The sequence below is a fragment of the Triturus cristatus genome, chromosome 6, assembly GCF_964204655.1.
Source record: "Triturus cristatus chromosome 6, aTriCri1.1, whole genome shotgun sequence".
Classification (NCBI taxonomy): domain Eukaryota; kingdom Metazoa; phylum Chordata; class Amphibia; order Caudata; family Salamandridae; genus Triturus; species Triturus cristatus.
Window position 1 is genome coordinate 185,425,895 of NC_140589.1, and position 14,407 is coordinate 185,440,301.

Sequence of the window (14,407 nt, forward strand, 5' to 3'; positions counted from 1 at the left end):
CTTGTGTGCGTGGTGAGGAGCCTGAACGTGATCCTCTTGCTGACGGGGAGCCAGTGCAGGTCTCTCAGGTGGCCGGAGATGTGGCTGTGTCGGGGGATGTCCAGGACGAGTCGTGCGGAGGCGTTCTGGATGCGTTGGAGTCTTTTCTGTAGTTTGGCTGTGGTTCCGGCGTAGAGGGTGTTCCCGTAGTCCAGTCGGCTGGGGACGAGTGCCTGGGTGATGGTCTTCCTGGTCTCGGTGGGGATCCAACGGAAGATCTTACGGAGCATACGCAGGGTGTTGAAGCACGATGAGGTGACGGCGTTGACTTGTCTGGTCATCGAGAGGGAGGAGTCCAGGATGAAGCCCAGGTTGCGTGAGTGGTCCGTTGGCTTGGGAGTGGTGCCCAGGGCGGGGGGCCACCAAGAGTCGTCCCAGGCAGAGGGTGATGATCCCAGGATGAGGACTTCCATTTTGTCTGAGTACAGTTTCAGGCGGCTGTTCGTCATACACTCGGAGATGTCTTTCATCCCTTCGTGTAGGCTGGTTCTGGCGGTGGCGGGGTCGTTGGTGAGGGAGAGGATCAGCTGGGTATCGTCGGTGTAGGAGATGATGTTGAGGTTGTGTTGGCGTGCGATGGCTGCGAGGGGGCTCATGTAGACGTTGAAGAGGGCTGGGCTGAGTGATGATCCTTGTGGTACGCCGCAAATGACTTCGGTGGCCTCGGATCTGAAAGGGGGAGGCGGACTCTCTGGGTTCTTCCGGCGAGGAACGAGATGATCCACTCTAGTGCTTTCCCTTGGATTCCGATGTTGCTGAGGCGCTGTACTAGGGTGCGGTGGCAGACAGTGTCGAACGCTGCGGAGAGGTCCAGGAGGATGAGGGCTGCTGTTTCCCCGTTGTCGAGCAGGGATCTGATGTCATCGGTGGCTGCGATCAGGGCGGTCTTGGTGCTGTGGTTGGCTCGGAAGCCGGACTGCGAGGGGTCGAGGGATCCATTCGTCTTGAGGAAGGCGGCGAGCTGTCTGTTGATGGTCTTCTCGATGACTTTGGCAGGAAAAGGGAGGAGCGAGCTGGGGCGGAAGTTCTTGAGGTCGGTGGGGTCCGCTGTTGGTTTCTTCAGGAGGGCGCTGAGCTCGGCGTGCTTCCAGCTCTCCGGAAAGGTGGCGGTGTGGAAGGAGGTTGGGGTGCGATGATGGAGTCGGCCTTGTTAAAGATGTGGAGGGGCAGGGGTCGGTGGGTGATCCGGAGTGGATGGCGTTCATTGTGCGGGTGGTGTCTTCGGTGCTGACCGGGGTCCAGTTGCAGAGGGTGGTGGTAGGGGGCGTTGGTTCGGCGGTTGGGTATATGGTTGGTGCGCCGAAGCTGTTGTGTATGTCGGCAATCTTGCGGTGGAAGAACGAGGCGAGGGAATCGCAGAGGTCTTGCGAGGGTGTGATGTTGTTGTTTCCGGCGCTGGGGTTGGAGAGCTCTTTGACGATGCTGAAGAGTTCCTTGCTGTCGTGGGCGTTGTTGTCCAGTCGTTCTTTGAATGCTGTCTTCTTGGTGGTGCGGATCAGCTGGTGGTGCTTGCGGGTGGTGTGCTTGAGGGCGGTCATGTTGTCTGAGTTCTGATCGTGGCGCCAGGCTTTCTCGAGGGTGCGGCAGTTCTTCGTGGAGTCCTTGAGTTCGTTGGTGAACCAGGGGGCTTTCTTGCTTCTGGGCCTGCTGGGAGGGTTCCTTAGTGGTGCGAGGTCGTCGGCGCAGTTGGTGAGCCACTGGGTGAGGTTGCTGGCTGCTTCGTTGGGGTCCGTTGTGCTGGCGGGGGGGTTCTGGCGGAGGGAGGTGGTGAGCTGCTCGGCGGTGATCTTGCTCCAGCTCCGGCGAGGGATCTGTTGTGGGTGGTGGTGGGTCGTGTTTCTCCTGAAGCTGAAGTGGACGCAGCTGTGATCAGTCCAGTGAAGTCTGGTGGAGTGGCTGAAGGAGATGTGCATGCTGGAGGAGAAGACGGGGTCAAGCGTGTGGCCAGCGTAGTGGGTGGGGGTGTTCACCAGTTGCTTGAGTCCGAGGTTGGCGAGGTTGTCCAGCAGGGTGGTGGTGTTGCTGTCCTTGTTGTTCTCCAGGTGGAAGTTGAGGTCCCCTAGGAGGATGTAGTCAGAGGAGGCGAGGGTGTGCGGGCTGATGAAGTCTGCGATGTCTTCGCTGAATTGTGTGCGTGGTCCCGGGGGTCTGTAGATGAGGGTGCCTCTGAGGGTCGTCTTGGGGTCGGTGTGTATCTGGAAGTGGAGGTATTCGGCGGCGGTGAAGGTGTCGTTGGAGTTGGTCGAGATGCGGATGGTGTTCTTGTGTACGATGGCGATGCCTCCTCCAGTCTGGTTGAAGCAACCTTTTCTGTTATTCAAAGACAAACTCTTAAAGCAGGAGTTTATTTCTGTAAAACAAAAAAACTAATTGTACTGACAACTTGGGAGTTATCTCCCAGGCAGTGGGTGTCATTTTCTTTTTTCTGTTTGGGACCGCCAAAATGTTGCAGCTCCTCAGCAAATTTTCGGGGCCTCATTTATGAAAAGTGACGTATCGCTGCGAGAAAACAGCAATGCGTCACTTTTCAGTGCGCCCTACTTGCAACACCAAGGGGCATATTTAAGAGCCCCTTGCGCCACTTTTGTGTCACTTTTCCCATGTGAAAAGTGATGCAAAAGTGGTGCAAGGGGCTTGTAAATAAGCCCCCAAAGGCATAAGATATTGACGCATTTGCGTCCTAGAAGTGGCGCAGTGAAATCTCATAGATTACACTGTGTCACTTCTATGACCCTTTCTTACTTCGGAACGCCCCCCTGTATACATTATACCTGGTGCAGGTATAATGTGGTGCAGGGGTTTACAAAGTGACGCATCCACCTAGATGGTTCACTTTGTAAATATGGTGCAACAAAGCGCCTTTTTACGCCGCTGGTGTGTCAAATAAAGTGATGCACCGGTAGCGCAAAAATGATGCAAGGGCTCATAAATAAGCCCCTCAGTGCCTTCAGAAGAGCCATGATGGTGGCAGCTTCAGGCATACAAATCTCCTCTAAGCTAGCAGAGATCTCTAGATAGTGTTGGCAGTAGTCTACTAGGGTGGACAACTTTGCCAGAGGGTCACTCTGAAGATCAGGAGATCATGGAAGTTCAAAGGAACTTTTTCCAACTTTTTGAAGCAGCTCCTCTTGGTCATTTATAAGGCTCTCAGGACCTCGAAGACAGCACTTAGGAGCAAGGACTTTCTCAACCATATGACACTAGCTGAGTCCAGTCCATGTCCTGTTGCTTCTAGTCAGTTGGCTGCTACAGGAAAAGTGCCTCTTGCAGCTTTTGATGTCTCTGTAGCGACACAGCATGTCAGCCAACTGACCCTTACAGTCCACTACTTAGCCAAGGTCCAGTCCTCCTCTATTCTTCGGCAGGTCCAGATATGTTCTGATGAGCTCGGTGTAAAGTGCCACTTTATACTTTTCCATTAGCCAGTGAGTTGATACAACTCCTGGACACTCCCTAACCAATGAGCAAAGAGGTCCCAAGGGCAAACCTTCCCCCTTTTTCAGTACATACTGTTTGCTATACTGCAAACTATTTAACAACACCCATTCAACAATGCACCACATGGGTATAACGGGAAATATGGGGCCTTTTTTCCACGGTTACTTCTGTTAGAATTGACTGGGGGTTATAGACATTATCATACCTGAGAAAATGTCTGTACAACTTGGAATTCTGAACAAACAGGGGTTAGAGGAAGAAGTGGAGCTTGACAGGCTCATTTTGAGGTCCTAAATGTGATCCCAAAGCTAGACAATTAGAGGCATCAGGCCCAGCATGTACAACAACATTTTTAAAGAGTTTTACTATTAGGAAATTTGATGTTAAAGATGGGTCGCATAGCTGGCTCCTTCTGTGCGAGGCTTTTTAAAGTGATGTTGTTCACTACAACTATTACAACAAACAAATGATGGACGGAATGCTGACAATGCAGACATTCTCCCCCAGTCAAGAGATCTGGGTTAAATCCATCGTTCTTTTGCCCACTACACCACCCCAGTTTAGACATGGCCATATGCAAATCAGTCTTGACCCTGTGCCTCATGGGAACAGTCCAGCCCGAACTGCCAAGCCATGTCTTCCCTGGACCGGAATCAAGCATCCTAGGACCGGTTTCTGGCTATCAGCCGTCATCAGCCAGGATAGCTTGACTCCAGTGGCGTAGTGAGCACGGGTCCCACGTCTGGGAATACCCATCCCACTTAGGGCGAAAAGCGTTACAACAAACAAATGATGGACGGAATGCTGACAATGCAGACATTCTCCCCCAGTCAAGAGATCTGGGTTAAATCCATCGTTCTTTTGCCCACTACACCACCCCAGTTTAGACATGGCCATATGCAAATCAGTCTTGACCCTGTGCCTCATGGGAACAGTCCAGCCCGAACTGCCAAGCCATGTCTTCCCTGGACCGGAATCAAGCATCCTAGGACCGGTTTCTGGCTATCTGCCGTCATCAGCCAGGATAGCTTGACTCCAGTGGCGTAGTGAGCACGGGTCCCACGTCTGGGAATACCCATCCCACTTAGGGCGAAAAGCGTTACAACAAACAAATGATGGACGGAATGCTGACAATGCAGACATTCTCCCCCAGTCAAGAGATCTGGGTTAAATCCATCGTTCTTTTGCCCACTACACCACCCCAGTTTAGACATGGCCATATGCAAATCAGTCTTGACCCTGTGCCTCATGGGAACAGTCCAGCCCGAACTGCCAAGCCATGTCTTCCCTGGACCGGAATCAAGCATCCTAGGACCGGTTTCTGGCTATCAGCCGTCATCAGCCAGGATAGCTTGACTCCAGTGGCGTAGTGAGCACGGGTCCCACGTCTGGGAATACCCATCCCACTTAGGGCGAAAAGCGTTACAACAAACAAATGATGGACGGAATGCTGACAATGCAGACATTCTCCCCCAGTCAAGAGATCTGGGTTAAATCCATCGTTCTTTTGCCCACTACACCACCCCAGTTTAGACATGGCCATATGCAAATCAGTCTTGACCCTGTGCCTCATGGGAACAGTCCAGCCCGAACTGCCAAGCCATGTCTTCCCTAGACCGGAATCAAGCATCCTAGGACCGGTTTCTGGCTATCAGCCGTCATCAGCCAGGATAGCTTGACTCCAGTGGCGCCACTACAACTATGACACAGCAGTGAGAAACAAAACTTTATTTCACTTCTGTTCTCCCTCTTATTGTCCATTTCATGACAAACAAATTTCCTGGCGAAAAATGTCCCCGTTATTCACAGTTACCTATCGATACATAATTTGTGCTCCTTTTTGTCATCAATTTTGACTCTAAAGATATGTAGGATTACCCGTACAGGTTGCCCACAGCATTAGCAGATTAAAACAACGAATGAGCCTTTGCTAGTGTATTCCTGAATTTCTATGCTTTTGTACCGATATTGTTTCCTTTGTGGGCGAGACCTAACATAAAAGTTTGGTGCATGGAAATTTCATGTAAAATGCAAGAATCGTTTTTTCACTGTGATCTCAATGCCATATTTACAAACTAGCAATAGAGTCTTTATTGGGTGCAGAATCAGAAAGAGTGTTGATTCGCTTTCCTGCCCTGAAGACCTGAGACATGATCAATATTTTGATCACCCAAAATCAGTCCGTATGGAAGGGGCTGTTAACCTTCTAAACAGTGAAGTCTCAAAATACCCTCGCGTGTGCCCACTCGCTAGCCCTGTGAGGACCTTCCTGTGTTCCATGCAACGCAAGCAAGTGAAGTCGAAGCAGTGATTTCTGGTTCTGTGAAGGTGGCCTCTCTGCAAGCGTGAGTGGCGTGCAATATGTGATATCACATCCGGGGTGCGCGAGGAGTGCACAGGGCCGGACTGACTACCGGGCGTTTTGGAATTCTGCCGAGCAGGGGGCTGATTTCACTGCGGTGGGGGCTGATTTTGTTCATGGAGACCTGCGTGTACTTCGAAATAATTAAAGCAAAACGAATTTCGTTCAGTACACGCAGGTCCCCATCAACGAAGTAAGCCCCCAGCTCAGCAGCATTCCAAAACGCCCGGTAGTCAGTCCGGCCCTGGAAGCGCATGCACTCTAGCCACGGTGATTTCACTCATTAAAGCACACAAATGGAGTCCAGTTCCGTATTCTGTCACTTTCATGTGTGCTGCTTCATGCTGCACACATGAAAGTGACAAAATTGCATTTTTTTAAAGGTTTGTTGGTGTACAGGAAGGGACACATGGAAAAAGCAAAAAACGAGGAGAAATAAGGCATTTCTCCTCGTTTTGCCAACTTAATACCAGGGTTTTCCTGGTCATAATTTTGCCGCTGCCTCCTATGTACGTCACATTGGGTGTTGCGGTGGAACGGCCACCACAACATCCACTGCATGCCCCTTTCACGCTAACCATAGCGTGAAGGAGCAGCCCCTATCGTCACCACAACGTCGGTAAAAGTGAGGTCGTGGTGGCGATAGGGGTTTGCACATACATATGTCCCTTAATTTTCAATATATAGCCTTAGGATGGGTCGGTAGGGGCTTGTCTCAGCGGCAGAATGCGCTTATGTCGCCTTTACCAAGGCACTTCGTGGTGGTTTCTGTGTTGTAAGAGGCGCTTTGTGTGTCTTTCCACTTTGATCACGTGTTTTTGTGTGAGTTTTAGAGGATGTCCCTGTATATTGTTACAAACAGCCCTGCCTTAACCCAGGTAACGAAGGTAGTAAAACAGATTCAGAGGGAGGTGGCGTCTGTACGAAGAGCTGACAGAAGGTGGCTGGCATTCACCGTGTCAGATGTTAGACACTTGCACAAGGAGAAGAATTGCTCATGTGGCTTCTGTTTTCTGATTATTTCTGGGCTGGGGTCGCTTATTAAAGGAGGCATTTTTTCCCCTGGCAGGGCAATGCTTTGACCAGCAGAAACCAAGGCCTGCTCGCCCTTTGGGATACAGAACTCAGCCGTGACGTCGTCTTCCCTGGCCAGACAAAAGAATGCAAATGGGACAGTCTGAGGGGCGGGAGACACAGCAGCAGATCCCAGTATCCCCCCTGCGCTCCCAGCATGCTCATGTGCGCTGGAACCTGGGCGGATGCTTCCAGAAGGATCTATGACATGGCAGAGGCAGGTCTCCCCCCTCGGGGTCTGTGGAACTGGGAAAGACGCGACATCCACGTAAAATAAAATTGAATACATGCACACCTGCCTGGAGTTTCTCTTCTGCGCATGGTGCACAGATTGTGATGTCATATAGACGAGGCTATTTTAATTCTGCGTCAATGGGGGACCAAATAATGGTGAAGGATTGATGAAATTATGCGTCAAGAGAAACACAGGATGTGCGCGTTGAGTGGCAATATTATCTCTCTAATATGTCTCTTCAACACATATTGATGAAAAAGATGTTGCACAGCATAGACACCCCAAAGAGCAGAAAGAGGGCGGGGTTCAAGGAGAGGGACTGCAGATGCATGCACTCTCTAGGAGTGCATGCTGAAAAGTAAAAAAGTACATACAGGAGCCTGGAAGGGCACTGGCTACAGGTAGCTAAGTTAAGACAAGGGGGAGATTTACCAAATCTCCACGGAACACAGCGCAGCCCCGCGAGGCTGTGCTGCGTTGCGCGACAGGGAGAGAGCAGGAGAGCGATATATATTTTTATAAGATATAGCTTTCTCTTCCCTTTCCCTTGCACCGTTGCTGATTCCAGCTGCAGTGCGCCACCCACACACCTTAGCGCCATAGCACTAGGGGGGGGTGTGTGAGTCCAGCATATGTTTTGTCCAGGAAGGATACCCTTCCTGTACAAAATACTCTGCCTAGACACAAGGGAAAGCTGTTCCCACTTTGTTTGTGTGTTGCACAGTGCAGCACGCATGCAAAGTCGGAAAAGGAAGGAGAAATGAAAGCATTTCTTCTTCCTTGTGCCTAGTTGAAGAGGGCACAGTTTTCTCACCCTAAACCCAATCTTCTGTATTCAGTAAATTGGGTTTACCGTGAGAAACCTTGGGTGGTTGCATGGAACCGCATGCACCACCCTTGGCATGCCCCCATGGCGCAACGAAATGCGAAGCAGATCTATGCGCTGTTTCGTATTACTTTTATGCTATTTCCAGCACTAAACAAGTTTAGCGCTGGAAAGTAAATTAGGAAAAAAACATATGCGTCCCTTTTGTGACGCAAACACGGTGTAAAATCTTAGCAAATCTCCCCCAAAGTCTATACACAGCTTTGGACTGTCTGATGGCTTAAGTAGTTAAAGAGCTGGAGAAGCACTGTTTTACCACTCTAGACGTTGGTGAATGATTGCTTGTCACAGGAACTTTCAAGGCAAGTGCTCCTCTGTCTGTAAAAGTAGCATCATCTGTTGACCTCTCTGAAGTAAACCGCAGAACACAACAGAATACAATGCAAAAATTAACATAACAGCATACTCTCAACATAAAAAGGCAGATCAGTTGAAAAAGAATGCAGCACTATAACAGCAGCACAACACCACAAAATCACACGGCAGTAACACATCACAAAAACGCAGCACCTCAAAAACAAGAGAACACGTCATCATCACAATGAGACGTCACACAACAATTATTCACAAATGTTCTAGTCCAACATTACTACATTCAGAATCCTGTCTTCATAATATAGTGGTAAAAAGTGTTTGAAGTAAACACTGCCTTAACTTACCAAGGGCATGAAATAGCACCAATTAAAAATGTTTTATGAATATATTTTCATGAAATCCTTGCCATTTTCTCATGTTTTTTTACATTGAATCAGATATTCTACTTCACCTTTATAACTAGAAATATCTTTTGAATAAATGCTCTTAATGCCCAAAATGATTTTACAAGAATAACATATTTCTTTTTTACATAGGTGTGGAACAAAGAAGCTGCAGCTAATGCTGTAAATTGGACCCTTAAATGTGTGTTTGAGCACAGTGCTGCTTCTGACAGGGCAATAAATAGTAAGTATAAACCTATCAGAATTTTAGAGCAATAATATGTGCACTTTAATTTCTTCCTCTTGTAAAATAAGTGGCTTTTTTAGTCGCTCAGTAAGTATAACAAGCATTTGCAATGCAATCAGTCTCGCTTTTGGGACCTTATATGTATTTAGCTATGCAGCACATTAGCCTGGGTGCTGAAACATCTACTGTTGTTTAAGATGGAGGAAAAGTAAGCACCGAACTCGCAACACGCCAGGTATGGGAAAACATGGAGTGAAATATTGCCTTTTAGAGGGAAATGGTATAGTTCAAAGCTCTGTTTGGAAAATGCTTCAAAGGGTTGCCTTTGGAGAGGAAGATGTCCCTTCCTGCAGTAAAACAATCCTGCCTCATACTATGGTGCAAGGGTGTCTGTGTGGTGCACTTGGCTGCACACAGTGCGTTAGTGCACGGAGAGAGCAGAAATGCTGTGCACAGTCCTACTCTAAAATGTTACCAAACACTTCAAATTTTCATGATCCTAACTGACCAACCCACAACATACTGAAAGTATTTGGAGGTTACAGAGGTACACTGAAACATAATCACATGAACGTGCATTCCAAGCATTCTACACAGAAAGAAGTATTATCAGGAACCTTACTGTAGATGTTGCACCAGTTTATATTTCCTTTCAAAATTCTCTCTGTCGTGTATGCACTCATTGTGAAAACTTTGAATATTGGCGTACTTGCCATTCCACCTATGCATAACTAATTCATTTCAAGTATGCTGAACTTTCAGCAAAAGTTGGGAAACATATTGCAATATGCTTGTGAATGCGCACAATGTTTTATTACATTAATGTACACCACATTTTCACTACATTTCCCAACCACCAATCTGACATTTTAGTGGCATAAGTTCAAAACAACGTGTGCATAGTTGACACATGCATTTTGCTGTAAGCACATAGACCTTACCTGTGCGTGTTTTAAGTACCTTAGCAAATCACTCACACAACGCAGGGCTTCAAAAAGCTCTCTCAATATGCCCGTTAATTTCTAGGCTGAAAGATGGGTACAACTGTAGTATCATCACAATTGGTCATCACAATTACTACTTCAAACTCTTTTTCCGTGAAATAGCAAAAGGCAATTGCCTGGAATTCATGTGAGCAATGAATAACAATTCATCTATTCTGCCAGTGCACATGACCTTAAGGATCAGTGTAGATCATTGGCCTGCTGATAAAGGGAAGAACTGTGTCACCACTGTTCCTCTTTCCACAGTTAAACTTTATTTAAGCAACTAGTCTCTACAAAGATTAAATTATAGAATAATTACTTTCAAAAAGTAATGTATTTGAATACATGGACAATGTAATGTATTACTGGCGATTAGAGCAGTGGTTGTTAACTCGTGATCTGTGGGGATTACTCATGGGGCCTGTAAGTGTGTTACAAAATCAAATAATATAAAATAAAAAATAAATAAATAAATATTAACGTTTATACAAATAAAGAAGTAAAATAAAAAATGAAAATCTCTGTTTGACTGTGAATTAAACAAAATATTTCTATATTTGAGCATTTGTGTATACTTTTTTTGTGTATTATTTTGAGCTTCCAAACATAGAAATTGCTTATGTGGGAGGCCCCCGACGTCCAATAATGACTGAGGATGGCAGAGTGCACCTGCCTCCTACTCATGCTAATTTCCTGCGCGAAGGCCAGCGAGATAAGCTGGATTGGTACCCCAAAGGCCATGCAACTGATGATCTTGTACAGGGCCAGCTCCTGCCGCAGCCCCTTGTATTTGTTCTCAGAGGCGGACTCCTTCAGCATGAAGTCCGAGAACAAATACTGGGTGGCAATGGTTGCGATGGCCATGGCAGTGCCTGCCGATCCCGGGGCAGAAGGGATACCTTTGAGCGGGCTGGTTCAGGTTGTCGCCGCCGGGGCACTGACAGAGCATGTGTCTGTCACACACACCTTCCACAGTTCTTTAAGAGCTCGCTGCTCTCGGCCCCCACGTTTTCACTTTCACCTCGTCCTGGCAAGCATTACCGCTTCCCTGTGTCCCTCCCTTCTCCCAGTCAGGAGCTGCCCTGGACTGCATTGCCAAGCCCGTTAACCAAGCACAAAGCGTGTCAATAACGCCAAAGCTCTTCCAAAACATGCCCCAAACAGGCTCCGCCCACCCATCGAGGGAGATGTCAGAGACAAGAAAACATTACCTCTACTTAACCATATTCCAAACAGTAGCGAATCCGAAAGTTTGCATAATTTCCGTCCTCTTATCCGTAGTACGTGGCATGTTCATATCAGACCGTCTTGGTTTTATTTTACGCCTAAGGCTCCGTTCACCATCCCTCGGACAGGCGGGATGCTCAGAACCAAGTAGTGCCACCAAACAAGCATTTGCAATGCAATACAACTCTCATTTACGCAAGACCTGTTGCATTGAATATGGGAGGGTGGGTGTGCGAGAAGGCTCGAATGGGAGTGGGAGATGCGGGGGCTCCAGAAGTCATACACTGAGGGAGGGGGTGGAGGGAGATAGGGAAGAAAATAGAGTTTTGGGTAAAGGGGCCAGTAGCCATGGAAGGATGCATGGCCGTCATGAGGCGGGACTAACAAGCCTAAAACCAATTGGAAGGCAGCATTTAGGACCTAAGCCAATGGGTGGAGAGTGGGCGGAGCTTCCACGAAGCTTCCACGCTATAGTCCATACTCCATGCCTCCAAAAGCGAGCAGCGCATGCGCTGCAACGCTAGGTGAGACCTAAAAACGAAGTGGGTAATTCGAAACATTTATGAGCCCGGGAACTAGGACTGCAGGAGTAGTTTTTTACATTTTCTTAGATGCATTTATGAATCCACACCCATGTTTATGGGACTGTTTAGGTTCAGGCAGAAAGCATTTTGACACAACGCAAAAGAAAGTCGTTTGAAGTCATCATAAAGCATGGAGACCTTATATGTGATAAGTTGCAAAATTACATCTTATAGAATAGCATTCATTATTTCGGTGAGCTTCTAACCTTTCTTATAATGCAAAAACCATATGGTAAAATCATGATAATGTATCTACCTTGTTCATTTACATGCAGAATCTTCCTCCATAGCCCTAACTCCGCCTGTTGGCTACAGGTTATGTGAGTTAAGTGGAAATTTTCACCAGCATATTTAAAGGTTTTATAAAGTATTTTTTTTAATGAAAGGATACTTTCTTATGGAGAAATGCCTTCCTTCACAGTCTCCTGTAGTACGGCAGAGTGTTATTCATTTCCACCACAACTACATATTTTTCTTTGTTCCTTATTCACTAAAAGACTTTACCTGCCGGTAAAGTCACAAGAACAATATACGGAAACTTACACCTGGCATAGATCTCCCTGTGTGCACTGAGGAATGTTTGTGAATCATGTAACACATGAACCCAAGGAACTCCTAGAGGAGGGAACTAGAGGCGCGAGGCATTTGGAGAGAGCTGGCCTTCAAGCTAATATGAATACACAACAGAACTGCTCCTGAATTTTTGACCGAAACTCTCTTAAATTCTAAGTGCTGGCATTTCACAAAAAGTGAAGGACTGTAGTAGTGCTTCCCTGTCTTCAGATGAAGGCCCTCTCTCTATCAAACCTAGTTTTTAGAGAGCGATGACTGCTGATGATGAAGCATGACACCTGGTGGTATGTGAGGACAGTCCTTCAATTTTTGTGAGATGCCAGCATCTTCACTAAGAATTTAAGAGAGTTTTGGTCAAAAATTCAGGATCAGCTTCTGTTGTGTAATATTTGTGAATCCCCGTAAACAGTCAAGCTACAGATGAGCTACTTTTTTATGTATTAGGTTGTATATGCGGCAACTGCGGTAAAATACACAGTTTGCGAATTACATGAATATTGGCAAAGTTACAAATTTATGAATTTCCAATAGTTACTCCTTATTCTTCTCACACTTTTGTCACACCCTAAACCTGGTGCGGAGGATAATTTTTCATACCAACATACAAATCAACTGCTGCTTCTGAAACTATGAATTGAGACTCTCTGAATTAAAAATGCAGGTGGTTTTTTAGAATGTGTAAAGTAAGTCTAAGTGCACAGGAAAATCCATGAACTGGATCTCTTTATTTCAGTCCCCTCCTGCACACATAACGAAAATACTTTTAATCTGGTCATTTGTATCATTATGTTCTTTGCTTGCTATAAGATATATATTCATTAATCAGTAAAATGAGACTGTAATTATATACTTGTTTGCAGTCATATAGAATGTGTAGTTTTATACAGCACGCTCTGTGAATAGATTCAGTTCCACATTTAGTTGAAAAGAAAATTCGAAATCAAAATTGAAAAGTGAAAACAAACAATAATTATCATTTTGAAAACTATGCAAAAAATGCAAAATAGAAATAATATAGATGCACTAAATATCGGAATAAATGATTTAATATCATTCAAAAAAAGGTTCTGCCACCCAATTGAAATGTTATACTTCAGAGGTTTGCAGTTCTTAATGGAGGCCACAGAAGAAGTGCAGAACTGCTATACTTTGTTAAATCTAAAATTTTCTGGATAATTTCAGTTAATTGTGACCTAATGAGTGACTTCTCCTTCGAGAGAAACAACAATAATGCTACCAATCAAAATAAGTTTATATAGGATTATATGTTTAAAGGAGGTGCAAAAAACATCAGCAACAGCTAAATTAAAAGGAAAAATGGCATTAAGGTTTAATGACACATTCAAAAGTAAAACATACCAGTCTCCACTCCACTAGGAATTCCTATAAAGCATTCAGGATTTGGGATCTGCAAGACCCCAAAGACAGCTCCCAGGTATATAGTTGTAAGGGGGGATGGAAAAACCACCACCAGTCCTCTGGGCCTCATGGTGATGCTTGGAGGCCAGGGAACACACTCTCCATCCACAGGTTGTTCCGCCTTTTCCTAAGTTCCTCCTGTGTGTACAGGCTGGTTTCTACAGCATTCACTCTGTCAACTATTCTAGCCCACATTTGCATTTTCTGAGCTATAGTTGTATTTTGTACTTTGGCTCCAAACTATTGTGGCTCTACTCTAATCCTTTTATCCACCATGACAATTCTCTATCAGTAAAAATTAGATTTTGCCTCACTGCCATTATCAAATAATAAACTTAAATACATTTAATAAACCACAAGAAAAAAATGAGCAAGAAGCAGACAAAGCAAAAACAAATCTGACTTTACTGAAAAAGTTCTCATGAACAATATTCTGCTGAAGTGGAATTGCAAGGGAAGGGTCATAGTCTGAATTGCAGTGTGTTTTATAGTGTGGTATTCAGTGAAATAAATTAGCCAAAACACAGCAGGAGTGTGATACTAGCATCCATCCAAAAGCCACAGTGTTGGACTTGGCCCTTCTGGCAGGTTCACCCCTGAAACTTTTTGCTTTTACTGGTGACCTGGTGGTAGTGATTT

The 14,407-nt window shown here is 46.1% G+C and overlaps 1 protein-coding gene across 1 annotated transcript in view; it reads left to right on the forward strand.

Annotated features, from left to right (window-relative positions):
- Positions 1-14,407, forward strand: part of LOC146816604 (cysteine-rich venom protein TEL1-like) — a 313,131-nt gene that overhangs the window by 32,698 nt on the left and 266,026 nt on the right. The window contains exon 3 of the mRNA XM_085609534.1: positions 8,886-8,976. Coding sequence (XP_085465660.1) covers positions 8,886-8,976 — 91 coding nt within the window. The remainder of the gene's footprint in view (positions 1-8,885; positions 8,977-14,407) is intronic.